Source organism: Ochotona princeps, chromosome 5, assembly GCF_030435755.1.
Source record: "Ochotona princeps isolate mOchPri1 chromosome 5, mOchPri1.hap1, whole genome shotgun sequence".
Taxonomy (NCBI): domain Eukaryota; kingdom Metazoa; phylum Chordata; class Mammalia; order Lagomorpha; family Ochotonidae; genus Ochotona; species Ochotona princeps.
Genome location: NC_080836.1, coordinates 101034879 through 101062144, shown reverse-complemented (window position 1 = coordinate 101062144; position 27266 = coordinate 101034879). Strand labels below are relative to the sequence as shown.

At 48.5% G+C, this 27266-nt stretch overlaps 1 protein-coding gene across 1 annotated transcript in view; it reads left to right on the top strand.

The window, feature by feature from the left end:
• The window catches only part of DNER (delta/notch like EGF repeat containing), a 304451-nt gene that overhangs the window by 112493 nt on the left and 164692 nt on the right, over positions 1–27266 (top strand). The window contains exons 2-4 of the mRNA XM_004576747.3: positions 3740–4048; positions 7079–7173; positions 10857–11023. Of these exons, the coding sequence (XP_004576804.2) occupies positions 3740–4048; positions 7079–7173; positions 10857–11023 (571 nt within the window). The remainder of the gene's footprint in view (positions 1–3739; positions 4049–7078; positions 7174–10856; positions 11024–27266) is intronic.

Genomic DNA, 27266 nt, shown 5'->3' with positions numbered 1-27266 from the left:
GTGTGCTGCACCACCCCTTTGCTAATCTATACTACCGACAGTTGAATTTTTAGCTGCGTCCTCTTTTCCTTCCTGAGGATGCTGAGTGACAGGGCTTTCCTAGTCAGTCATTCTTCATTGCGCCCATGTGCTGGCTGTACCCTTGTCGTAACTAAAGCCCAGAGAGCTGCCCTCATGATAGCTGATGGGTCTCACCAGTATCGTCAACTCTTGAGTCCTTTACCTGTGGTGGGACTGACTCCTTCAGACAGCAAAGTGGGCATTGCTGTGGGGACCTGCCCCTGGCCACCCAGCTCCCTGTTCCTCTGATGCTGCTCTAGGGTCGCTGGCTTCCTTGTGGCTCACAGACGACACAGTGTCTCTGAGATCAGAGAACGGTCCATGGTCCACTGTGCTATGAGCCAGCTTGTCCTCCAGTGAGCCTGTCATGATCAAGGCAAAGCCTTCCAGTTCTACTGGTTCTGTTGCACCTCTCCTTTTAAAGCAGATTCAGTTACTTTTCATGACCCTCAAAGCACAAGCGTGAAGACACCCAAGGCTCTTCCTTGACATATGCTGTCAGGACTTGGGTTGGGACCGTGGGGAATTCTGCATGCACTTTACAAAGCGTTGCACTCTGACAGCTACAAGTCATGCCATCACTCAGCACTCACTCATCTATGGGCAATTGTTGATGCACCTGCAGTCGTGGGCCTGCACCACTCAAGGACTGGGGACACCTCAGCAAAACAGAAGAAACAAACCTGACCTCCTGAGGTTCTAATGAGGGGAGATGGTAAGTGGACACATACAGTATGTTGGAAGAGGACAGTTGTCTTAAAAAAGTCAAGGAGCAAAGGAGGACTCAGCAAGGCCGCCTGCTGCGGACTTTGCACTGTTTCGTGGGGAACTTGGTGATGCCTTCAGCAGAGGTTTACGTTTGAGCAAAGACCCAAAGGAGGCCTAGGAACAGCCCTGAGCCCTGAAGGCATCCCAGCAGAGGGGACAGCCAGTGCCAGAGCCCTGAGGAAGAATGTCTGGGGGCCTCATGAGCCGTGAGACCCAAGTGGGAGAAAGCGCGCTTGAGTCATCGGCTTAGCGTTTCTAAGCTTTCATGGAAGGTTGGAGGAATCAATGTTCTTAGCTGTACTAGGAACTGAGGTACAATGTTTAATGTAATGGCGGGCATACAATAGGCACTCAGCAACTGGCAGGTGGTACTGGTTGTTCTTACTGCTGGCACTGGCTTCCTGCTGGGGTCGAGTGCATCAGTGTTCCCTGTAGGCCTTTGACTCCCAGTCCTGGCCTGGCTCCGTCAGTGTGCACTGAGGGTTATTGCTTTCGTTTCTCTGGTCTGAAAGCGCGTTTGAAGTGATGGACTTGGTCCTCATTTAATCTCTACCAACTTGCTGGGTGCATATAGAACTATAAGCCATGCCTCTCCTCCTTTGCAGGATGTTTCTGGCATCACGATGGTTTGATAACAGTGTTGTGGTGCTGAGGTGTGGCAAGAGCGTGTGGCTAGAAGGACTGGCTTCCCTTTGTAGTGGCCACTCAGTGCCTCTGCTCTTCAGTTTTCCACTGTTGTGGGGATGAATGAGCTACTCCCTGCTGGATTCTTCAACCCCTGCGAGAGCAATCATTGCGTGCTGGTGGCCCGGCCCTGGTCTTGGGGGTCTGTGTGCCTTGAAGGACTGCTCCAAAGTGCTGGGTCTTAAGCTGCACTACACACTTCTTCTGAGGGTCTGACTGGGCTCAGCAAGGGGGCCGTGATGAGGCAGCCGTAGCCAGGCGGCTTCTCGCGCCACCAGACAGGTGGTTTTTACCTGGCAATGCTGTCCTCTGAGCTGCACAGTGGAGGTTTGGCTTTCCAGAATGAAATTTTGCACGGATGCTTTGCGATTTCAACGTAGTTTTGCTTTTTTAATGCATATATTGAACTCATTTGTGGTGATGTAAATCTTGGATATTTTGAAAGTTTATTTCAGAAATGCAACTTTAAATGCCTCCTTTGTTCTAGCTAATTAAATTCTTTCTTCTTGTCAGACAACTCTAAAGGTGACACCCATTCCACAGGGTCTTCCTAAAAATAGCCCAGAGATGAGCTCACTCCTTGACTGCAGGCCGTTCATAGCTCTCCTGAGCAGGCTCTCCTCCCGACCACCGCCGGTCTGCGCATCTCTTTCCACGAATGCTTTTAGAAGTCCCACCCTGCACCACGTGTTCCTCCATGTGCTGAGGATGGAGTCCTTGTGGCAGCTGAACTCCCTGCATTCAGGGAACTCAGTTTTTGGTGGAAGAAAAATAAAGTGGCCTCATTTGGATCATTCTACATTTCATTGTGAAGGAAGACTTCCTGGAGAGGGTGACTCGTATGAGAGAATGAAATGAGATGTGGAGAGCAGGCAGGTTCTCCCGGTTGAAGCGTTGTCCTCAGTGGGCCCAGCAGGTGCAAGGGCCCTGAGGTGGGAGGGAAGCAATGAGGCAAACTCCAGCAGCAGAAAGTGAGGGTGCAAGGAGACGACCTCAGAGGGCAGGAGCGGGGGCCGATCAGCGAGAGCTTCATCTGCCGTGAAAGGAGGCTGTTTGACCTTGAGTTGACATGTTATGAAGTTTACATGATTCAGAGCTGAAATATCCTCTGCAGAGATGAATCCATTGGCTCGCCTGTGAGCTTCTGTGAAGGAACTGCCAAATAAAAGCGTAGAAGGAATATGGCATTTTTGGTGCACCATTGGATTCAATCCAAAACCTCTTATTCCCTGAAGAAGTTTATTGGAAATTGTTTGATAAGAGTGATTAGCAGAATAAGTAATCATTTCTCCATGCGGGATTCTTGATATGTGTGCTTAGGGGTGTGACTTTGTTTTAACCAAATCCGAACATCCTGTTTTCTGTGTCCTTAGTTCCCGGCTGAATTCTATTTTATGAGCAGTCCTGTGAAGCCAGGGGCACAGCAGCCAGAGAACTAATTTTCTTTTATCACAGAAACAAATTGTAATTGAATAAGCACTGGGAACATGCCCGGGCCCTTGCTGTCTGGGAGGAGCAGGTGATCCTTCCCATTGTTATGTGTCTCCAGGTGCCAACAAATGGCCACTCAGAGGTCAGCAGTGAAGGACTTCCTCCACCCAAGAACACAATGAAAAGGACATGCCACCCCGCGTTTATCTTCCATCCCATGGGGTCCCATTTCTCTGTCATCACCATCACAGATAATGAGACCACTGTTTCACGGAGTCCTGCTGAGGTCTCCTCCCACATCCTGTCCTGGCACTTGCCACACACATGGACCATTCTGGAAGCCTTTAATTCAGTAGCATCACTCAATAAAAGGTTCCTAATTAGGGGGGACTGGACAACACTTGGAAGTGGTGACACCGTGCACACATCACATGGCTATTCCTGCAAGGGGAGACCCTGGATGGCGAAGATTTGTCTTGGTCCACAGCTAAAACATCCAAGAGGGTGTCTTCCTTGCAAACCTAGATTGTCACCATGATGTCTCGGACATTTCCCTGGAATGCTAAGTTGTGTAACTTAGGATTGGGTTTGGGGAGCTATCGACCACCACTCAGTTCCTTGTTTTCATGTGGGAATGACCTTGGAAAGTGTGCCTGCAAGTGGTTGGGAACCTGATTCCCGCCTGGGAGCAGTGCTGCTTTTCCAACAGCCGCTCTGAGACGCCGAGCTGATTTCCCAGTGATGGCACCGCTTTCCTTATGAGGGAATAATTGACCCATTTATGGTCTCGTTTCAGCTCCTTGCAGATCCGTGTGCCAGCAACCCTTGTCACCATGGCAACTGCAGCAGCAGCAGCAGCAGCAACAGTGATGGCTACCTCTGTATTTGCAATGACGGCTATGAAGGTCCCCACTGTGAGCAGGCACTGCCCAGTCTCCCAGCCTCAGGCTGGACTGAGTCCACAGCCCCTCGACAGCTCCAGCCTGTTCCTGCCACCCAGGAGCCCGAAGTGACCGTATCCCGCTCTCAGGCCACTGTGGCACTGCCGACATGGCAGCCGAAAACAGGCCAGAAAGTTGTGGAGATGAAATGGGATCAAGTGAAGGTGAGGACATTGTATTGCGTGTGGTTTTCTGCAGGAAATCAGAAATGTCAGAGGAGTTGTGGTGGTGCTACGATCAGCAATGAAAATGGGAGAACTGTTCCCTGTCCCCCCTCGTGTTTGGTATTGGGGTGCAGTGGGGTAAGCACACTTTAGTGGCACTGCCATCACATGTCGGAGCAAGTGTGTGAGTCCCAGCTGCTCCACTTTCAGTTGAGCTCCCTGCTAATGACCTGGGAAAGCAGGAGAAGGTGGCCCCTCTGCCACCCGTGTGGGAAACCCGGATGGAGATCCAGGCTCCTGGCTTTGGTCTGGCCCTGTGCTCTGCAGTCACTGGGAAAATGAACCAGCAGGTGGGAGATCTTTGTCTCTCTCTTCTGCTTTGCCTTTCAAATAAATGAACAAATCTTTTTTTAAAAACAGTAATATCTGTTACTCACTGACAACAGCAGTCTTCCGAAATTTGTTTCTATTTGTGTACCGTGATGGTTTTGTGAGCATCAAAGGAACAAATAAAGCGAGCATGGAAACGAAGTTATTTTCTGGCATGCTATCCATATGCATTTCTGTGAGACCAGCTTGGATTTGGGGGCACCTAGCTCAGGACAGAGTCACACAAAGGATTGCTATCACTGTTGGCAGGTTCATACTCGCTCCTGCAGTGCTGGGAAGGTCAAGGTCAAGACCAGCTGGGAGTCTCGGGATGTGTTTTTCTTTGGATGCCTTCCCACTGTGACCTCACGTGGCCGAAGGTGCACAGAGTGGGTCATACCCCAGCTTTCTCCCAGAGGCCTTGTCGCCTGAGCCCACCTCCTTGAGGGTCGGATTTCAACACTGGCATGCCCAGCAGAGACTAGGGAAACCTCAGAAGGCTGATGGGCCATGGAATTAATGGATATGTTTATTCTAGTGCAAAAAAATTGGAAGCCCATTCATAATTTTTTCTTATAAAGTCATGGAAAATATATAGTATATATAAAAAAAATCTAAGTGTGGATTTTAAGTTACTTTTGCAGCCAAGTAAATGCATCTTTTTGTTGCATTTTTCTGTGAGCTTTTCAAGTGTTGTTCCACATTCAGGCCCTAGCAGGATGTTAGGGTGCCCAACTATGTAGTAGTTACTGTTTAGATTCCGGTTTTAGTTCCTTTTACTACTTCAGTGGGACTTCAGAATATTTTGAGGATGTGTTTAACAATGAAATCTCCAAATTTCATTTACTTTGACAATAGCAAAATGTTGAAATGTATTCCACGGGAGTTGGATTCTTGTACCTTCAGAAGTCTTATCTGAGGATTATTTCCTGGTAGATCTCTAATAAAATGTGTATAGGTTTATAAAGGTTGGGAACCAAGTCCATACCAAGAGTTGCAGCTTTGCAGAAACAGTGTTGCTTCGTTCCATGTCTTACTTTATACATGTGTGAGGTCTGCCTAGGTCCAGGTGATGTGTTACGATCAGGAGTCTAACTTACACTGCCATCAAGGCTGTGTGTGTAAGTTTTCCTTATTGCTACAAGAAAAGTAAGAGGCACGTGCTCTTTTCTTAGGTGATTTGACTAAGTTTTTGGTTAACCCGCTTTTTTTTTCAAGCCACACAAGTTTCTGCTGGCCACGTTGAGACTGCGTCCTTAGCTGCCTACCAGAACTGGGCGCTGGTTGCTCTCAGGATGGTGGTATCTTCCATCCACTGGTTCCTTCTGATGGAGGCTGTGATTCCATCCAGGGGTCAGTGGGTGGCAGGGGCTAAACACTTTGGCCATCCTTTGCTGCTTTTTGGGAGCATTAGCAGGGAGCGAGATGGGAAGTGGGATGCTCTGTGGGTCGTGGGGGCCTAAGGTGTGCGCAATAGCTGTCACCGATGCACACGGGACAAGCCAGGCTTCCATCTCTGAGCTGAGCGGCTGAATCTGTGTGACGGCAGACTGTCAGGGATGCGTCCTGCGGGTTGGGGGCTGAGGGGCGTGGCTGAGAACTTTGTACAGCTCCCAGGGAATTCCCTCCTGGTGAACGCTTTCAGGCCCCCTTCCTTTGCTTTGTCAAGGGCGAGGGGCATAACCACAACACAGGGACAAAGTGAGTGCAGTGGTCAGGAGCCCTTCCCTGGACCGGGCTCAAGGGTTCCGAGCCATGCACCCCCAGGAGCTCCTCTTTTATATGTGTCTGTCAGTCAATGTAATCCTTCATTAGTTAAAAGTGAAGGTGGGGGCTGGCATGGGGGCTGGCATGGGGGCTGGCGGGGTTGGGGGTGTATGCGGCTAACAGGCTAATCCTCCACCTACAGTGCTGGAATCCAAAATGGGCACCCATTCTACATTTGGGTACTCTTATTTCCAATTCAGTTCCTTGCTTGTGGCCTGGGAAAGCAGTAGAGGATGGCCCAAAGCCTTTGGACCCAGCACCTGCATGGGAGACCTGGAAGAAACTCCTGGCGTCAGATTGGTTCAGTTCTGGCTCTTGTGGCCATTTGGGGAGTGACCCAGAGGATGGAAGATCTTTCAATCTCTCTGTGTCTCTTCTTTGCCCTCCTCTGTAGATTTGCCTTTCCAATAAAAATAAATGTATCTTAATAATTATGTTAAAAGTGAAGATATAGCAGACAGGGATGAGGAAGGGCACTGTCCCGTTCCCCGCATCCATCCACATGGGTGGGGTCATTCTTGCCATATACACCCATCTCTGGCAGGTGTGAAGCCTCCCCCTGGCTGTGTGAGCCAGCCTGAACAGGCCTCCTCCTGTTCTTTCAGCATCCGATGCTCAGGCTGAGCACAGAGCAAGGGCCCAGGGATGCTGTAAGGAAGGAAGGAGCAGGGCGTGCAATCCTGCCACCTTGCTGGATATATCCACTTTTCAGTTGATTCAGAATTGGTAGGTTGCTCTCGGGGAAGACGCTTTTAGTATGTCGAATGGAAGGCTTTCCTTTCCACCCGAGTTCCTGTGGTGTCACTCATCGCTCCATCCTTGCTGAGGCGCTGCTAAGGGCGCGAGGGGATTCAGCATCATAACCCAAGAGTGGGTCTCCTTCTCTCTTCACAGGTGATCCCTGATACTGCCTGTGGGAATGCCAGCTCCAACAGCTCAGCAGGTGGCCGCTTGGTGTCCTTTGAAGTCCCTCAGAACACCTCAGTGAAGTAAGACATCTCATTGCATGACAAGATTGGGTGGGGTGGGGGTGGGGTGGCATTGCAGAGCAGCAGGGTGGGCTGCTGCTTGCCTCCTATCCATATGGGCACCGGTTCGAGTCCTGGCTACTACATATGCTACCCTCTCTCTGCCAGTGTGCTGGGATGACAGAAGTGCCTGGACTTTTGCTACCTATGTGGGAGATGCAGATGGAGTTCCAGGCTCCTGGCTTCTTTTTGGCCCAGTGTCAGTCACTGTAGCCATTTGGGGAATGAACCAGTGGTTGGAAGATTCATTCTCTCTCTCTCTCTCTCTGTATGCATCTGCTCCCTCCCACCTTTCAAATGATGCAATCAATGTAGGTATATATGTGCCTATCTATCCACCTATAGTAATGATTATACAGAAACAAGTTTGGGATGGGGCATGTTTTACCCAGCAGTTGAGACGCCACTCGGACCACCTGCGCCCCATATGGGAGTGCCCACCTTTGCTCTTGGTTCCAGCTTCCTGCTCATTTACATCATGGAAAGTACGTGTGTCCCTTCCCAGGACCCATGTGGGAGACCTAGACAAACTTGCTGTCTGCTTGCTTCACTTCTGGGCAATTGTAAGCATTTGCGGGAATGAACCATTGAATGCAAACGCTGACATCCTGGCTCTCAAGCAATCAATTGGCCAATCAATCAAAATATAAAATCAAATCAGTATTGATCTCATGACCATGTGCCAGGTGGTGTCATCTATCTAACTGGCCCATTTCTGGCCAGTCCAGTGAGCACTGTGAACAGCTCCCTCTGAGGATGCGTCCCTTGTCTACAGGAGCTGGAGGAGGCTCCATCGGCGCAGGGCGTCACCTGGGATCCAGCAGGGAAGGCAGGTGACATAGGATAGGATGGGTCGGAGTAAGTCCAAAGCTGGACGCCTCCACTCCCACATGTTGTTTGCTTCTCAAATGACCAGTATCTTTAGATTTTACTTGTCCACTGGTTAAACTCATGCAAAATTTACCCCAAATTTCAAAATCCACATGTTACAATTTTCTCTTTAAAAGCAAGCAACTGAGAGGAGTATTTAACTAAAATGCTTTCAAATTATAGGTTGCTCATTGTCACCTGAGAGCCTAGGGAAGAAGCATAGGAGAGTGACATTGCCTAAGCGAACACCTGCTATTGCTAGGCGCTTTCTGTGTGGCTTGGAGTAGGATGCGCAGACGGACGGACAGCTTCTATTACCTTGCCTTGTCCTCTGTGCCACCACCTGCCACCCTCCCCATGCCACCGGTGCAACCTTAGGTGTGTCTGGTGGGATTTTTGAAGATTGTGGAATGTGTGGCTCTGGCTGGTCAATCTGATGTAGTGGATCCCTGTAATGAGGTCAGTGCCCCCCCCCCCCGCCCTCTTTTCCCTGAGTACCAGCTCTTTTGTTTTTGCCACCTTGCCTTCCAAACAATTGAGTTCCTGAAAATGTCTGTTAGACAGACTTTGTTCCCTGGCCTCTGCGTCTCCCTTCCCTGAGCCTTGAGTTCTGGGCAAGGGAAGAGCCAGTACCAGAGCAGTGTCCCCAGTGAGAGGGAGGTGGCGTCTGAGGCCGCTTCAAACTCCACCAGCAGGGGGAGCCCGGAGCTCAGTGTTTCATTGCTGGTCCTGGCGAAGGCCCGTCCAGAGCCGGCTCTGGAGAAATGGACGTGGAGCCTCTGTTCACTTGCTCTTACGATGTCTCTTGACTTCTTCCCGTGGAGGGGAAATAGTCTTATCTTTAAAGCCTTTCTCCAGAGTTCTGGTCTCCAGCCTCTTAAATGCTTTTGGTTTTGTGCTCTCCACAACCCTGACAGGCTGCAGAATTGGGCAGAAATGGCAGAGTGTGGCTAGGATACGTAAGGTTCAGAATGGGTTTAGTGCCCTGGATTCTTGGGGGGTGATGTAGAGGTAGAGGTGGCTGAGGAGGTGGTGGCGGAGGTGATGGAGCAGGTGGCAGGGGGAGGAGGTGGTGGAGCAGGTGGTGGGGGGAGGAGGTGGAGGTACGGGTGCAGATGTAGGTACAGGTGAGGGTGGAGCCTTGTCCTTTGCTTATGGAGGTGGAAACCCAGTCTGTGGGGAGTGCAGTAGTTGCGGAGGCAACAAGGCAGTCAGGGGCCTCTGGAAAGATGTAATGGCAGGGCACACTTCTCAAGTGGAGAAGGGGTGTACAGATGGGACCTGGGAAGAGATGGCAGACCCTTGTTCCTGCAACATTGGGTGCAGGATGGAGCTGAGGGCCAGTGGGGAGCAGGGGTGAGCTGGGCAAGGCCTTCTGCTGTGTCTCCTCTCCTGCACTGTGGCCTGAAACCCACCAGAAGCCAGGGGTGCTAGACATGCGGGGCGGTGGGAGGACACACTTATGGTAGGTTGGGTTACAAATTTGTAAGACATTTAAGCAGCCTTTCCATACTTACTTATTAGTATTGACTTAGATTGTTTTACTTTGAAAGACAGAGGATGGAGGGAGTGCGTGCTCAAGCACGCACACACATACACCAGTGGTCTGCCATCCAGCAGGTTACTGTGCAAATACCAGCGGTAGCGGAAGCAGAGCCAGGGTAAAGCTAGGAGCCTGGAACCCAGCGTAAGTGTCCCCTATACTCGAACCTTCGCCTGCTGTCTGTCAGGCTGTGCATCAGTAGGAAGCTGGACAGGAAGTCCTGGAGGGCACTGCGGCATGGCGCACGGCGTCACCGTCTGCACTGTCAGCTTCCTGTGTGGGCACCAGTTCGTGTCCCACTATTTCACATCATCTGGCTCTCTGCTAATGTGGCTACGAAGGCAGTGGCAGATGACTTAAGTGCTTGGCCTGGGCATCCACGGGGGGGACCCAGCTGAAGTTCTTGGCTTCTGGCTCCTGGCTCCTGGTGTGGGCCTGGCCCAGTCTAGGCCATCTGAAGAGCGAACCGGCTGCTGGAAAATCTTTCTTCCCTTCTCTCTGTTACTCTGCTTTTCTGGTCAATCAATCAAATTTTGCTTTTTTCAGTCCTGAAATCAGAACTTGAACCAGGTACTCCTGAATGGGATGGGGCTCTCTAGTAGGTAGCATCCCTAGCTACTTCCTGAAGCCACTTCCCTGAGATGTTGATTTTTCTTCTCCTCTTTTAAATTTTAAAATTACTTGAGAGGCAAAGGCATAGACAAAAAGAGAAAGACAGAGTGTGTGTTCCTACCCACTGGTTCAGATACCTGCAGCCATCAGGGCTGGGCCAGGCTGAAGCTGGCGAAACATCTGCAGTCAACAAGAATCCAGTGATTGGAAGGATTTCCTGCTGCCTCCCAGGCAGGGAAGGCACACGGGCAGGACGCTGGAGCTGGGAGACAAGCCGGACCTCAAATGCAGGCATCCCAGCCAGCGTCCTAACTGCTAGGCCCAACACACTGCCCCAGAACCCTTTGCCTTGTGTGGATGCGGAAAAGTTTATCTGCAAAAACTTGAATGTTTCTTGCAAGTGCTCTCCAAAGGTGAGTTCCTGATTGCTCGTCGTGTGTGCTTGGAGTAAGCGGAGCAGGCCTGTGTGGCCTTCAGTGTGCACAAGCGGAGGTGGTATAAAACGTGGTGGTTCTTGGCCTCCCGAGACCTGTGGCTGCACACGTTGGCTTGAGCAGCTGACAGATTAGCTCTAGGATGCGTTTCTCTGAGCATGGCTTCCCCTCATTGCCGTTTTCAGGATTCTGCAAGATGCCTCCATCTCGCTGATTCTGTTGTGGAAGGTCACGGCTGCGGGCTTCCGGCAGTGCTCCCTCATCGACGGACGCAGCGTGACCCCCCTGCAGGCCCCAGGGGGCCTGGTGCTGCTGGAGGAGATGCTCACCTTGGGGCAGAACCACTTCATTGGTGAGTCCTTGGCGTTGCAGCACACCCCACCTCCTGCCCAGCTCGGCTGTTAGGAGTCTGCCCGTGGGCAGCGTTGTCCACGCGGGCTGAGCTCTGTCTTGTGGTCAGAATGTTTCCGAGGTAAGGTCTCCCACGCAGCTCTAAGTCGGAGGAACATGTGTTCTGAAGGCCAGGCCAGGCCCAGCTGGGCTTTTCGGCCACTGAAGGAGATCTCCCACCTGCACATGGCTGTGATGAAGAGGACTGGGCCAGGCTCATGTCCACCTGGGGCTCCCAGTTAGTTGCAGGGTATCGTTGGGCCATCTTCTGTTGCCTTGCCTGGTGTGTTAGCCAGGACCTGAAACAGAAAAGCCAGGACTAGACCAATGCTGTGGGATGGGATCCAGCACTGCAGGTGGTGGCTTCAGCCGCTGTCGCGCAGTGCCAGCGCTGTACCTTGGTTTCCTTTTCGTATTTTTCCTCTGCTTTCTCCAGGTGTTGGGGCAGCCGGGCACAGGTCTCTCATGAAAACCTCTGTTCCCTTTGATTTCCACTTGACTTGGGTTCTCAGGCACAGCCCCCTGCAGAGGCTTTGCAGGGAGCTGGAGGGCTGTGGCCGTCTTTGCCTCCCTCCTCCACCATGGGTCACTTCTAGTTTTGAACACTTTCTTAGACTTGTGTCTGGACGTTTTTGGTTTTTCTCTGTAGCACATTAACTGATCTTCTGTGACTTGGAGCTGATGTTTCAAGAATATGTATGAAGTGCCACTAGTTTTTAAAGTGTCATTCCTGTTGCCAGATAGGACCTATTGAAATATTAGCTTCTATTTTATATTGCTTTTGGTTGTGATGTGGCTGTAACTATAGACTGGCCTTGGGAGTCAAGGTGGAAGTTAATCGAATGGACTCTCTTGAGTTAGTATAAAGTTCTTCTAGTGCAATGGAAGAAATGTTGCGAACTCACATACAATCTGTACTCATTTTTCACTGAAAAATATGACATATAATTTACCGTATTTTAAAAAGGATTGTGTTTATTTGAAAGAGAGTTGCAGGGAGAGAAGGACACACACACGCACACACAGACACACGCACACACGCATCTTCCATTATTCTCCAAAAGGTTGCAATGGCTCAGTCTGGGCCAGGCTGAAGCCAGGAACCCGGAACTTCATCTGGGTCTCCCACATGAGCAGCAGGGGTCCAGGTGCTTGGGCAGTCTGCTGCTGTTTGTGGCCTGCGCCCTTTGGGGGTAAACAGCCACATTAGCCTCCGTTTAGCTGTCTGGCTTCCTGGGGAGCATCCGAACTCTTAGCTCCTCTACCATCTCATGCCCTACAGTGGGAGTTTGGGAGGAGTGGGGCTGCTTGCTGTGCTTGCATTTCTGTAGGGCAGCTGTGGCTTATCTGCATCCTGTAAGGTGACGCTCCCCCTGCCCCAGTTCATCCCTGCGCGACTGGAGGCATTCATTGTCCGGAAGGGTGATTTCAGAGCAGGCAAGCCCTATGATGGTCTGCAATATCACTGCTTCCTTTGGACCCTTCTGTAGGCGTTTCCTCCGCTGTCAGTGTAAGTATCCATTTGTCTGGAAGGGGAACCCTGCTCTGTTGCCCCTCCCCACCTAGAAACTCGCTACTAGCCTAGAAAACCCCTCCCCTCACCTCTCTGTGCTTGGAATCCAGATTCTGACATCCACAAAACCTCATGTGAGCCCTTCTCTTCTGGAGCTCATCTACTTGAGACTGAATCCTTACAACCCAGAGTATTCTGCTGAGTTAGTCTTTTTGGTTGGAAACCCAGGCAGGGCATGCCTCTGTGTGTGTGTGTGTGTGTGTGTGTGTGTGTGTGTGTGTGTGTGTGTGTTTGAAAGGCAGAGTGACAGAGAGATGAGGGAGGAAAGGAGGGGAAAACGGAAGAGAGGGAGGGCTGGAGGAAAATAGAGGGAGGGAAGTGGGAGGGAGGGAGGCTGAGCGAGAGAGAGAGAGAAGAGGAAGAAGAAGAAGGAGGAAGAGGAGGAGGAGGAGGCAGGGAGGGAGGGAGAGCGAGAGTGCTTCTTCCTGGTTTTCCATGTGGGTGCAGGGGCCACTGCTTTCCCAGACTCCTTAGCAAGGAATTGGTCAGAAGTGGAGCAGCTGGTGCCCATATGGGATGCTGGCACCACAGGTGACCGCCTTACCATCCTTGCATGGACCCTTTAGGAGCTCTTGATGAGAGGATGGGTTGAGTTTCCATCTTCCAATGGACTTCTGGGGTCACTGCCTCCTTGAATTGGAATCTTTCCATTCAAACAGGGCACTGAACTTCAGCCATCTTTTTGGAGTGAAATCTAACTTCCTTCAGGGGCCGAGTCTTGTTGCCCCAGCTCCTGGATTTGTGACTGTCACCTCTCCAGCTGTTGCCTCTGTGGTATGCTGCCTCCCTGTGCTCCGAATGCTGGCAGTTCTGCTTGCCCGGATGTAAGCTGTGCTTTTTCAACCCCTGCGCTTTGTGGTTTGGATGCTGGTTACCTTTCGGTAGAGGTTCACTTGATTCAAACATCCTGTGTGCTTCTCTCTCTTGGCATCTGGCTTTGTTTCTCCTGTTCCAACTCCGCTCCCCGACTGCTGCCTCCTGTGTAACATCATCGGCCAGCTGTTTGTTTGTCCTTTCTGTCTCTGTGTAGCTGGCATCACACAGCTCGGTGTCTGGGTATCCTCCCTCACTTTCTCCTTGTTTTTGTTGCGTCTGTTTTGTATCTTTAAGAGAGCAGCCTTCTAGAATGAACAGATCACATCAGAACTCCTTGACAACATGGTGACCATGTGACAGTTGCACGATTGACTGAGTTACTCTACTCAGGACATCCACAATACCTGAGCCAGGTGAAGAAAATGTCTACTGTAAGATATAAGTTAGGACAGTAACTTTCTTTCCTTTTTTCTTTCTCTCTCTCTCCTTCCCTCCTTCTCTCCCTCCCTCCCTTGCTTCCTCCCTCCCTCCCTTCCCTTTCCTTTCCTTTCCTTTTCTCCTTCTTTCCTTTCTTCCTTCCTTCCTTCCTTCTTCCTTCCCTCCTTCCTACCTTCATCTTTCTTTCTAAGATTTATTTATTTTTATTGGAAAGGTAGATATACAGAGAGAAGTAGAGATAGAAAGACCTTCCATCCACTGGTTCACTCCCCAAGTGACTGCAATGGCTGGAGCTGAGCTGATTTGAACCCAGGAGGGTCTTCTGGATCTCCCCTATGGGTGCAGGGTCCCAAGACCTTGGGTCTTCCTCTACTGCTTTCCCAGTCCACAAGTAGGGAGCTGGAAGGGAAGTAGAGCAGCCAGGACACGTACTGGTGCCTGTATGGGATTCTGGGGCATACAAGGTAGGATTTAACCACTAGGCTTTTGCGCCAGGCCCAACAGTAATTTCTCTCATTGCCTCTTTCACAGCCAGATTTCCAGCCAGGTATAGCCTTTCTTCGTTTCTGAGAGATGGAAAGGGGGAACACCTTGGAGGGAGGGGCTGGGAGGGGGAGCAAGACAAGGAGAGAAAGATGGAGGGGAGGGAAGACTGTCCCTAGTGCTGGAATATATAAACTTCTGGCACTGTGTGTGTTTTTGTCTCGCATCATTTTACAAAAAGATAGCTTTCTAATATATTCTTTTGAAACATTAAAAAAGGCTCAATTATTTATTTCTTTTTGTAAGTATAATATGTGTCAGAAAGACAAGGAAAAGTGAAATGTACTTTTTCATAATTCCCTCTCTTTCCCCCTTGACCTCCAGTGTTCATATTTCATGGTGTCCCCCTGGGGAGGCTTTCCTTATCCACAGTGCGTGCATGTGAGTGACGCTTGTTGGTACTATCACTTGTGTATTTCACTTACTGTCTGTCTTTATAAGCCTGTAGTGTGTGTAAGCCAGTGCCTGTATAGTGCTTAGTTGCATCAATTGACCATAGTTTGTTTAATCAGTATGTTGTTCAATGATTTCAACCTTTCTCCCTCCCTTCTGCCTCTTTAAACAGAATTTCAAACACCATTATGAGCATGTCGTTGTGTCTTTTTTGGGTTATAATCCCAGCTATGGAATTTGCTGGATCAAAACATTTGTACATTTTATTGGGTGGGAAAGGTTATGGCTGGTACAGACTGCCCTTAAGTTTCTTCCAGTTTTCACTGAGGACCAGTTCGTCTTTGGAAGTGTGTATTGTTCGTTTCCCATGAGGTTTAGCTGGAGCTGGTCATTGGATTTAACCTGAGCATGACCTATCGGCAGCTCCCTGAATAGCCAGCCTTGGAAGGCAGCTCCTGAAGGCGGAAGTGGCTTCAGCAGGCCCCAGAGCAGAAGAGTACAGGTCCTCTCAGCAGGAGACACTGAATGTGGCTTCATGGGCGTCACACGTTTGCCCCAGGGATGGCAATTGCAGTGGCTTCATGAATAGGTTTGCACTTGAACATCACAGTGAGCATGAAACAGAGGGTGTGTGAGGGACTGAGCGAGGGGTACTGGGGTCATGGTCCTGACCCCATTGTCTGCTTCTGGGGACCCTTCTTCTCCCTTGTGGTGTAGAGAACATTCATTTTCCAGGAGGTGGTGCTTTTTCATGCCACTTCCATCTCTCTCTCTCTCTCTCTGTCTCTCTATTTCTCTCTCTCTGTCTCTTTAAATAAGATTTGTTTTACTCGAAAGAGTTGCAGAGCTATTACATCTGCTGATTCGCTCCCCAGATGGCTGCAATGGCCAGAGCTGGGCTGGTCCAAACTGGGAACCTGGAGTTTCTTCCAGATTTCCCATGTGGAGCGGGCACAGGGGTCCAAAGCCTTGGGCCATCCTACACTGCATTCCCAGGCCATTAACAGGGCACTGGGCTGGAAGTGGAGAAGGTGGGAGCAGAATCAGATCCCACAGGGGGTGCCAGCGCAACAGTCACAGGATTAGCTGACTAAGCTGTGGTGCCCCATCGCTTTCCGTCTCTTTCTCTGCACTTCCCTTGCGTTTGCACTTTAGTCTCTGGGAAGTAACTACTTAAGACTTTTTTTAAAATTGAGGTCAGAGTGATTACATGAGAACAGGGCAAAGCATTTCCCGGAACAGACAAATATTTGCAGATTCTAACAGGGGTCTTCACGAGATCACTTGGTTTTATGTACTCATGGTTGTTGCCATTGTTTCTTTGCGAAGGTCCTGGGTGTGAAACTCAACAGCAGCAGCAAACGGAGCAAAGCAAGGCAGAGGGATAGAAATACTAACTGCCTCTCAGAGGCTGCCTTGCTGCGGGGTCTCTAACGCTCTCCCTGGCATTTGGGTTCTGAGCGCTGTTGGTATTTTTGGCATTCACAGGCATCCTTAACAAGCACAGCCCTCGCAGCTGTCCTGTTTCAATGCCGTCATTGCGAGAGTTTGACCTACAAATGTTACATTCGCTTCGCAGACCAATGGAAAGGCCTCCTTAAATGAATACACTGACAAGCGCTGTTGGTCTACACTGCTAATGATGGGCGACAGGCTCGGTAGCGCTCCTGGGACTGAACAGAAAAAGCAAACCAGGCTCACATCACCTGCTCCTCCACTACTCCCTTGAGTAGCATCCACACACATCCACGGGCTGTTCTCAGCACTCAGGGTCCCCAAAATGTGAGACGCCAGCCCCTGACTCAGAGGTGTTAGCCTCAGACAGACAGGACTTCATATATAACCCAGATAAGTATTGTCCTGTAGCCCAGTCTTCTGCTAAAGGTCACATGCAGATAAACACAGTCTAGTAGCCAAAAATGAACACATTTTAAGCCTTTTCTTGCCTTTGTGAGGGAATATGAGTAGCAGCGAAAAGTCATCTGCATCTCCTCTCTCAGTAGTCGCCGTGTGTCATACGGTTGCTCCCTCTACCTGTGTCTGCTCCCCAAAGTTTCAGCCAGGAACCCGTTTTTGGAGCCTTTTCTGTCCTTGCTGCTCTTTGCCTGTGTGTTCTGTCCTCTGTGTTGTACATCTCTGTAGCCTCTCTTTTGTTTGTACTTAATTCACCTTCCAGTCTTGTCCATCATCTGGGCTTCCCCTTCACCTAGAACTTGACCAGGGACTGACCTAGTGAGTGAATCCTCCCCTCCCACAAGCTGAAGGTTTGAGTGCAGATATTCATGCATTAGTCGTTACTCTTGTGAGTGGTAACGGTTTTGAGATGACATTGCATATAAAGGGTGGACTGGGAAGATTACCTAGTGTGTGCAGAATGTTAGATGAATGTGCAGTGAGCATAAGGGTTATCCTAGTGCAGAATGGAAGAGTGATTACCAAGGGAAAAGGCTCAGGCTTCAAGGTATTCCAGGGAAGGCATTCCAGAAGCAACATGGGAGGGCAAATAGGTATGTCTAAGAACTCAGTCTCGGGCCCGTCGGCGTGGCCTAGTGGCTAAAGTCCTTGCCTTGGACGCACCGAGATCCCATATGGGTGCTGGTTCTGGTCCCAGCAGCTTCACTTCCCATCCAGCTCCCTGCTTGTGGCCTGGGAAAGCAGTCGAGGAAGGTCCAGAGCTTTGGGACCCTGCACCCATGTGGGAGACCCGGAAGAGGTTCCAGGTTCCTGGCTTTGGATCGGCGCAGCACCGGCCATTGCACTCACTTGGGGAGTGAATCATCGGAGGGAAGATCTTCCTCTCTGTCTCTCCTCCTCTGTATATCTGACTTTGTAATGCAAAATAAATAAGTCTTTAAAAAAAAAAAGAACTCAGTCTGCCTCCCATGTGAGTCATAGGGACTGCTGAGTACTTGCTGCATTGTCAGGGTGCTGGAATTGGGAGCTAAACTGGGACTCCATCCAGGCACCTGAAAATGGCATGTAGGTATCTTAACTGCTAGGTTAAATATCCATCTCTGAGGCAGCTTCTTAGGAAGATGAGAAGGTGAGGGGGTAACCAAGGTGGTGATGATGTTTTGTGAGCATTACTGGGGCAGCTTTAGCTGGCATAGGTCCAATGCCCACATCAGGTGGCAGTGGCTACAGAGAGCAGGGGTGGTGTTGGTGCCATCCATGTGGAAAAGAAGGCAGGAGGAAGAGATGGCAGTGTGGAGAGCAACAGACATGGGGGTTTCATGGAGGACAGGGCAGGGGAAGGAGCTATTAATGGGACTCTTGGGAAGGAATGCCTCTGTTGAGCAAAGTGAAGGAGAGAGAGCCTAGACTGGAGGTCTGAGGCTTAGCCTTCTGGGTGGGACATCACGAGGTCCGAGACTTTGGTGGTGGACTGGTGTGGAGTGGCTGCCATCCCTGGTGGGGCCTCACTTCTCTGCTGAGGCAGCTCCGTCTTCCCTGGCACAGCTGCTTTCTTGCCTTTCTTGGATTCTCTCCTCTTGCCACTTGCTGCTCTCTCACTCCCCAGCACTTCCAGGTATGTTCCCCTCTCTCGACCGCTGCCTTGGCCACCCTGTTGCCCTGGGCTCATGCCTCACCTGATTCACTTTGTTGTTCACTCCTGTACAACTGCTGTTGTCACCTCGTGTGTCTGACCACTCTCTCTCCCATACAGTTGCCATGTCCCTTCTCTTCATTGGTGTCCCTTGACCCCCACACTCCTCTCTTTGGCCCGTAGACCATGTCACTAGAATAGCAGTAATGCTAAACCTTAAGTGTGTTGTTGACAGGGAACTTGTGGATTATGAACAGTATTGTTTTGATGCTGGTTCACAGTAGGCGTCTGTAAGCATGGACTGCGTGAAGATGCTTGATGAATACCTCATCACTGGTCAGCAGTCAGAGGGGTGTTGTTTTGTAAAGTGTGGATCCCTAAGTTTCTATGGAAAACTGCCCACACTAAGCAAGCAAAGGTGGTGAATGAGAGTCTCGTGCAAGTGGAAATTGAGGACATGAGAATTTGTAATGTCATTGCTACCTTCATCAAGGATCTCCTTCAAGACAGCCTCAACCCTTAGGGACAGCCAGTGCTGGCTCATTTGAGATTTTGTGCATCAGGCTGATTTCATTTTACACAACATGCTGTTAAAACACATAGATGCAAATGTTTACATCCACCCACTGGGTATACATACATAGGAAGTGTCTATAATAACTCCATAAGATGTGTTTTATGAGAAAACCCATGGATAGCCATTTTTTTTGTACCTGAATAAACTGACCATTTTCTCTTGTGTTTTTCCAGGAATATTTTGAGGAACTGCAGTGTACATAGACACATGTCCCCGTATGGACACATAATACATACATATCAAGATGTACAGACATGTGTATGCGCGTCTGTGATTTACATAGCTCGGCAGCTATGCAAAGATGTGCCTGGACTGTGAGAAAGTAAATGTGCAGGCTTGCAGGAGCATGGAAGTGGCATCTGATTTGAGCAGAAAGAGAGTAAGGGCTGGTGTGACGGTTCAGCAGTTGAAGTGGCTGTTTGCAATGCTGCCACCGAATAGTGAAGTGCATGTTGAAGGTCTGGCTGTTCCACTTTGATAGTGTGCCAGGGTGGGTGGCAGAAGGTGGCCTGGCTGCTTAGGCCTGTCCCACTCTTATGGCAGACCTGGGTTGGATTCCTGTCTCCAAGCATCAGCCTGGTTCAGCCCTGGCTGTTGCAGGTGTCTAGGATGTAAACCAGTAGATGGACGTGGACAGAAGATTCTCTCTCTCTCTGTCAGTCTGCCTTTCAATTAGATATATCACAATTTAAAAAGAAATAGACTTTTTAGAATTGAAAATAACACTAGTATTTCTATATAGGGTGTAGTATAAATAGTAGCTATTCATGAGTGCAAAGCAGTCTGCTCAACAAGGATTTCATTTTTTATTAATGTGATTATTGTATTTTAAAAAGCGTTTCATTTAGAATATCAATGCGTGCTTGTGTTCTACAAAGAAGCCCAGTTCCTGAGCTGCGTTTGCCAGCGGGTAGCTGGGACTCCGCTGTGGCCAGCAGCCCTGACAGGCAGGGGTCTGCAGTTTGCATTTGAAATGAAGTCCCCAGATCCGCCTGACATGCTTGATGATTTTTTTCTTTGTTTGGAATGTGAACAAAGGCTGTTTTTTCTTTTGTCTTGTTTTTGGAGCCTTCACACAGTGACTCCTGCTAGATATTCCAAAGGTGGAGGCAGTCTGTCCACCCCCTAACCTACCCCAGCCATTCATACTGAGATTTTGGGTGGTAAAGGTTTTGGAAGGGAGAGGGATAGAATTTATAATGTGCCACATTGACCATTGCTGAAGGAATCAGTGATCTGATAGCAGTCCTACAGCTTTTGTCTGGAATGAAGCAGAAATAAAATCTGCTCTGGATAGATAAAGAAAACCTGTCAGCCCACTGAGCCGATGGTCATGTTGAATTGAAGAAATGAGCTTGGGGAGACAGCTGATTGAGAACAGGCATGATGGGTAATTCCTTCTTTCTTGCTGCACCTGCAGACCAACAAAGTAGGAACAGGAAGTGGGTGAAGGGTGGAGAGCAAATAAAAAAACGAAGGGGCACAGGTGGAGGCTCCTTTTATACAGCTCAGGTGAGCCTGGAAGGTGTGGGGGGCATTGGGAGGGATTGGCGGCTGAGATTGTTGGAACCACAGGTGATTGGTAGGTGGGCAGGGATTAGAGGAAGGACCATGAGAGTCAGTGGGTGGGGTTCTCAGGTAAGATGCCATGAGGTTACATCCCATTGGTGGATAACTGGAATGGGGTGGATTTCACGAGCTGTGAGAAGAAGGAAGTGACACCAGGTCCAAGATGGGTCTCACCAGTCTTTGCAACGGGGTTTGAGCTACTCCTCACCAATATTAAAGCTATTTTATTTGAAAAGCAGGTCAGAAGGAGAGAATATTGGAGGGAGTTAGAGTCACGGAGATCTTGTATCCACTGTATTCACGCCCTAAATGCCTGCAGCAGCCATGATGGGGCCAGGCTGAGTCCGGGCTCGAGGAACTCAGTCAGGGTTTCCGAAATGGGTGGCAGGAACCTGACCACTTGAGTCATCACCTGCTGTCTCCCAGAGTGTGCATCAGCAGGGAATTGGAATTGGAAGAAAAGCCAGGGCTTGGGCCAGGTATTCCAATGTGGGATACAGGCATACCAGTTTTTTCTTTTTTTATCGGAAAGGCAAATTTACAGAGAGAAGGAGAGACAGAGAGAAAGATCTTCCGTTTGCTGGCCCACTCCCCAAGTGGCTGTAATGGCTGGAGCTGAGCCAATCTGAAGTCAGGAACCAGGAGCTTCTTCTGGGTCTCCCACATGGGTACAGGGCCCCAAGACTCTGGGCCATCCTCCACTGCTTTCCCAAACCACAAGCAGGGAGCTGGAAGGGAAGTGGAGCAGCCGGGACATGAACCAGTGCCCATATGTGCTCCTAGCAGCTGCAAGACAAGGATTCAGTCATTAGTCCACCATGCTGGACCCCATCAGTGATTTCTTAACTATTGCGTCAAATGCCTGCTCTTACCCCATGAGCTTTTAGAAGAATTCTTGTATTCGTATAGTCTCCTGTCCAAAAATATCCATTGAGTGTCTTTTGTAAGCTAGGCACCTGATTGGTGTTGGCAATAGAGTAATAAACAAATGAGATGGAAATTTTCACCCTCGTTAATCTTGTGTCTTAATGGGATGACAGTATTGAAGAAGCAATTAAAAAATAAATAGAAAAATCCAGATTTGATTAGTATACATTGCTATCACTGTTGTTGGTAATAAAAATATACTGTGCCCTTGGATAATGGGGGATCACTGCCTTGAAGAGAGATGGTTAGGCTGAGAAACCAAAGGCACTGGGGAGGTGTTTCCAGACCGGGAGTTGGGGTGCGGGTGCGAGGACTCTGGCCAGTGAGGATGCTTGGTGTCCAGAGGCTCTGCAGCCAGGTGGGGAGGCCATAGACCACAGGGAGGGGTGTGGTGCAGACATGCTCAGCCGGGCACGCGGGGCTGTGGAGGCCGTGTTGAGATCCTCGTGGCAGTGAGGAGCCAGTGAGGAAAGGAGCAGAGGAATCGCTTAGCCCTGCTAGGGGGTCCTTGCTGAACTTTATGCATCCCTGTGTCAACGGCTTCTTCAGCTTGACCTCAGGGAGGTGCTGTTTGTTGATGCCAAATTGCAGCTGTCTAGGAGCTTCAGCACTGGTTTGGTTCGTAAATTCTTTAGTCAGGTCTGACTCACTTCTGATTGCAGGCGTTTGTGAGCCATATGCGAGGGGGGATGAGTGGGGGTGAGACCCTTCTCATGCTGTAGCAAGTAGAACAGGTAGGAAAGTCTGCTTTGGAACCTGTTGGGACTCAGATATGACAACCCTGGTGATGCTCAAGTGAACCAGGAGTAACCCAGGCTGCCTTAGACTCAACCTCCCTTTACCGCCACGTCATTTTTATTTTATTTTCTTTTTCCCTATAAAGCATGGAGCACCACTGGTGCCTCATTGCAGATACAATGGTTAGTTCTATTTTTAGTGCGAGAAGCACGTGCACGGAAAAGCAAAGCTGTTATGCATAATTCAGGAAGCGAATGCATCTCAAATTAGAAATTTCACCACGTGTTTGTAAATTCAGGTAACTTTTTCATTTGACCTTGAAGTTTCCGCGCAGCCTGTGGCTGACCACTGAAACTTCGGATGTTTGAATCAAAGGAAGCCAAGAGCTGTGAGAGAACGAAGGCAGTTAACGGATCGTGTTGACAATGCTTTCATGAGCCAGGAGGGTCAACATGCCAATCAAATGCTTTTCCTGTGAGCTCTCTGCAGGCTTGCGTCCTGCGCTCCAGGATGTGTAGGAAGTCATTTCCAGTCCACTAGGTGCTATGCATGGTCTCCTCGTCCTCTCGTTACAACACAAGGAGTGATTAATTACTTTGGCGTTCCTACTAATGCCATCAATCAGCAGGCGTTCATTGGCATTAATAACTGGATGTAGTGGGCAATTGTGAGTGCTACAGTAATTTAGCAATTGATTTGTGAGTACTTGATGAGTTGAAATTGTACTAATGAAAGATGAAATGATACAGTTCTAGCCGATTATGATCAGCCGATCAGACACCAAGAAATTAAATAAATAATTTCAGCTAACGTTATGTGCTATCCTACAAAATTTCAGAGGAAAGTACAAATTAGTTTTCATGTTCAATCAGTGGCATTCAGAAACTAGCATTGAAGAAGGGTGTCCAGCTGTGATATGGTTTTTATATCCATCGAGAATTTTTTTTATACAAAATGGAACTAAATCATATTTGTTTTTTTACATTTTATTATTATTATTATTTTAATGATAAGAGTTATGGGAGTCCCAGAAGGTGCAGAAAGAGAAGCTGAGTTTGCAGATGTATTTAATGAAATAATAAAGGAAAATTTCCCTAATCTAGAGAAAGAATTGGGAAATAAGTTCCAGGAGGGGCACAGAACTCCCAACAGGCTTGATCAAAAGCGATCTTCACCAAGACATATGATCATCAAGCTCTCTTCAATTGAACATAAGGAAAATATTCTTAAATATGCACGTGAAAAAAATCAGTTGACACAATAAAGGAATGCCAATTAAACTCACAGGAGACCTCTCACAGGAAACTCTACAGGCAAGAAGAGAACGGAGCAACATATTCCAGATTCTAAAAGAAAAAAATTGTCGGCCCAGGATAACATATCCAGCTAAATCATATTTGTATTGGTGCCAAAAATAGACATTAAGAGATTACACAAGCCTGCTTGTAAATTTTACTGTATAAAAGGGTCTTATAATGTGAATATTTTTGTAATAATGTATTCTTGCTTGCAAACATTCTCAATCAGCTCTACTATCCTTAGGAATGCATAGGATACAGTTAACTGAACATGACATTTAAACATTTATCTATTTATTTTAAAGAGAGAGAGAGATTTTCTACCCTCTGATTCTGGGCCCTAGGAACCAGGAATTCCACACTGTATCCCTCACGAATGGCAGGGCCTCAATCATTTGGGCTGTCATTCACTGCCTGCTCAAGTTCCTTAACAGGAAGCAGGGTTAGAAGTAGAGTAGCTGGCTCTTGCAGCAACAGTCTGATATGCAATACCAGAATTCTTAACGGTAGCATAAAGCTCTGTTCCACAGCATTGCCCCCTCCACCTGGATATTGATTTTAATTATACAAATAATTTTAAAAAGTAGCCACCACTTAAAAAATCCATTTCCGAAGTTTAATTTGAAAGGAGCTGAGTGGGGACTCTCTGTGACCTCCTTGCCTATCAGCTGTTTTTCTCAGGGAGACTTATTCTGGCAGTCATTCCTCCAGGCTTGCACTGTAGCCTATAGGCTCTTGTCTCTCCAGCTAGGATGCTGAAATCTAATCTCCAGGGTGATGGGCTTGGGAGGTGGTTAGGGTTTGAGGACTTTGCCTTCATGAATGGGGTTTGTACCCTAGTCAAAAGAGACCCTGGAGAGCTCTGTCACCCTTCTTCCGCATCAGGACACAGCCAGAAAATGGGCTTCACCAGACGCCAAGTCCCTCCAGCACCATCAACATCATGTTGCCTAGAACTGTGGGCGGTAGACTGTAGTTTAGGATCTACCACTCTGTGACAACTTGTTACAGCAATGCAAATGCACCACAGCAGGACCCTGGTTGTGAGTTGTTGCTGTTCCTGTTAAAGATGGTGGTGATGAGGAAGGAAATAGTGGTCATGATGGTGGTGGCCATGTTAGGGGAGATAGTAATGATGATGGTGATGATATTGGTAGTAATGGTGCCGATGGTCATGATGAAGGTCCTGATGGTGGTGACGGTGGGTGATGGTAATGATGAAGGTGAGGATGGTGGGGAGAGTGATATTGAAGGTGGTTGTGGTGATGGTGGGAGGGTGATAACAAAGGCAATGGTGATGATTTATGGAGTTGTTACATAAATGTACATTATCCTAAGAGTGTTGCCCATTATCATAACAACCACCCAAGGAAATTGACAGTGTTACTGCCTCTGTTTCAGAGAGAAGGAATTCAGGGCAAAAGGGGTGTGAGTGACTTTCTGTTAGACACAGAGCTGACGAGAACTCAGTCTGTGACGACAGAACTTAGTGTCATATCCGTGATTCTCATTTCAGCATTTTGGTAATAATAGTAAAGTCTCTAATCAGCAGGCATGCCGCTGAACTTAATGAATAGATATTGTGGGTAATTACCATTTCTATAATGTGAAACATTATATACAGAAATCCTAGGATGTTAAAAATCAAATGATAGAGACGCTTATTTATATGTATTTAAAATAGGACTCTATCATCAGGTTACCTTCTGAGGCTGGTGCTCAGTTCCCTGCTACTTCTGCTTGTCCAATAGAGAGAGAGCTAGAAGACTGCTCTCTCCCTTCCCCATGCCGCTTTGGAGTGGAAGAAGAGGTTACTTATTTTGTAAGTTTCTAGCTCTGAGTAGGCGCTACGTGGTGATTCCTCTGGGTTGGGTGGCCAAGGTCACAGGCTATGGCACAGGAGAGCAATATTATTTATTTGCAGGCCTGTTGGGATTTATCTGCAGGCATGTCTTGGTTAGGGTGCTGGCTATGGTGTTGTAGTTAAGACTTGAAATGCAGAAGCTTCCATAAGTTACCAGTCATTACCATCAGCATCACCACCATCACCTCATGGTACGATGTAGAGTGGCTGGCCAAGGACTGATAGGGCACTTCTGCTTGCTCCATGCAGTATTCCGTCTCTGTACTCAGTATAATATTCTCTCTTGGGCGTGTCAACTAGTAGGAGCAGGGCCAGGGCCGGGGTATGGGGGTGCATGCTGAGCCTCAGATGGACAGCTTTGAAGGGTCCCCCTCATCTCACTGAGTCCCTGATAAGTTTTGTGCCCCCTGCTGGTGGGCCAGTTCCCATGGAAAACTTCAAAGGACCTGGGGACATAGAGGGTGTCAGTGGAGCACTGGATGTCACATGCACATTTAGATACTCTAGACCGACTCAGGACAAGCAATTGAGCGGAGAAGGGCCTAGTGGTGCCAGCCTCTGCTTAAGAGCACTGTAGACAGCAGCCTTTTGCTGTGGGTATTTCTTTTGGAAAAATGTGGAATGTAAACCCGAGAAGGACTCTCAATCAATTTTTTTCATTCGTAGCTTTATTCAACTCAGTATATATATATATATTTTTTTAGGGAATGTATTTTTTGATTTACATTGTGGTCAGAGGCTTAATGGCTCTACTAAATAAGGAGTTGAGCACGTAAGAAGTTAAAAGCCAGAAATTAGAAGAAGTTAAAAGTTAAAGTCCAGCAGGAGGATGGGCGAGGCTGTTAAGCGGAGTCTTGTCTTGGGGATGAATAGATGCAGTGAGCTCCTGAGATGTGGACCATGGAGAGAGGCCATCCAGTGTCCGAATAACCCCTCCTTCCTTCAGGTGGTAACAAGTTGGCTTGACTTTCCCTGGAATCCCATTTCATTGCCTTTGTAACTTTTCTCTGTATGGCAAATGATGACTCTTACATTATACGATTCTTATTGTTCTTTAGCTAGTTGTGACTGTGATCATTTAGAGAAGTGACAAAAGGTAAAAATCTTGGAATTTGTGGTCCTTGTGTCTCCTAATTCAGAAGCATTTTTAAATTTTTTTTGGCTACATGTCACTTAGGATTTCAATGAAAATGAGATTTTCTGCATGGCTGAATTTCCCCCTAAAATCCTGGTTTATCCTTAAACATCAGTCTCAGCAACAGGACACCGCCGTTACCAGCACCGCCACCACCATCTAAAACCATCCTTTAGATAGAAATGCATAAACACATTGCTTTGAACTGCCCAAATGAATGCTTAGGAAGCTGTTTCTTTAGTGAATGAAGCCTTATTTTGTTAGTAAATGGGCGTGGTGATATCTTTTCAGTTTCCAGTGAACTTCTGCACTTCCTAGTCTATGTGGCCGTGTTCCTTAACCAAGTGCATTGAAGGGCACTGAGTGGTCTTGGTAAAGTTTGTTTCAGCAGCATGCATTTGTTCTTGCTTGCATCCAACTGTCTTTTTGCAACTCACCTGACAACTGCCAGAGAGCAATTGTCTCACGTTTTCTTCCCAACCCACAAGAGTCCCAGAGGAATGCTGCCCAGCTTCTGGAAGTGTGCTTTAACCTCCATTTCCAGCATCTTGAACATTTGCTGTCCTTGTAAGTTTCACATCTGCCTCTGTGGAGCGAGATGTGGCATATGAGTACTTACCTCCCCAGTGCCCAACTTCATGCAAACACCCTGGGGTTCCAGCTGGAGCTGGAATCTGGTCTTTGACACCCTTCATACCTATTGGGTGCCAGCCATGGGACTTCCTGGATGGTGAACAATTTTTATGGGTTATAGGTTTGTGCCAAATGACTCACCGAGTCTTAATAG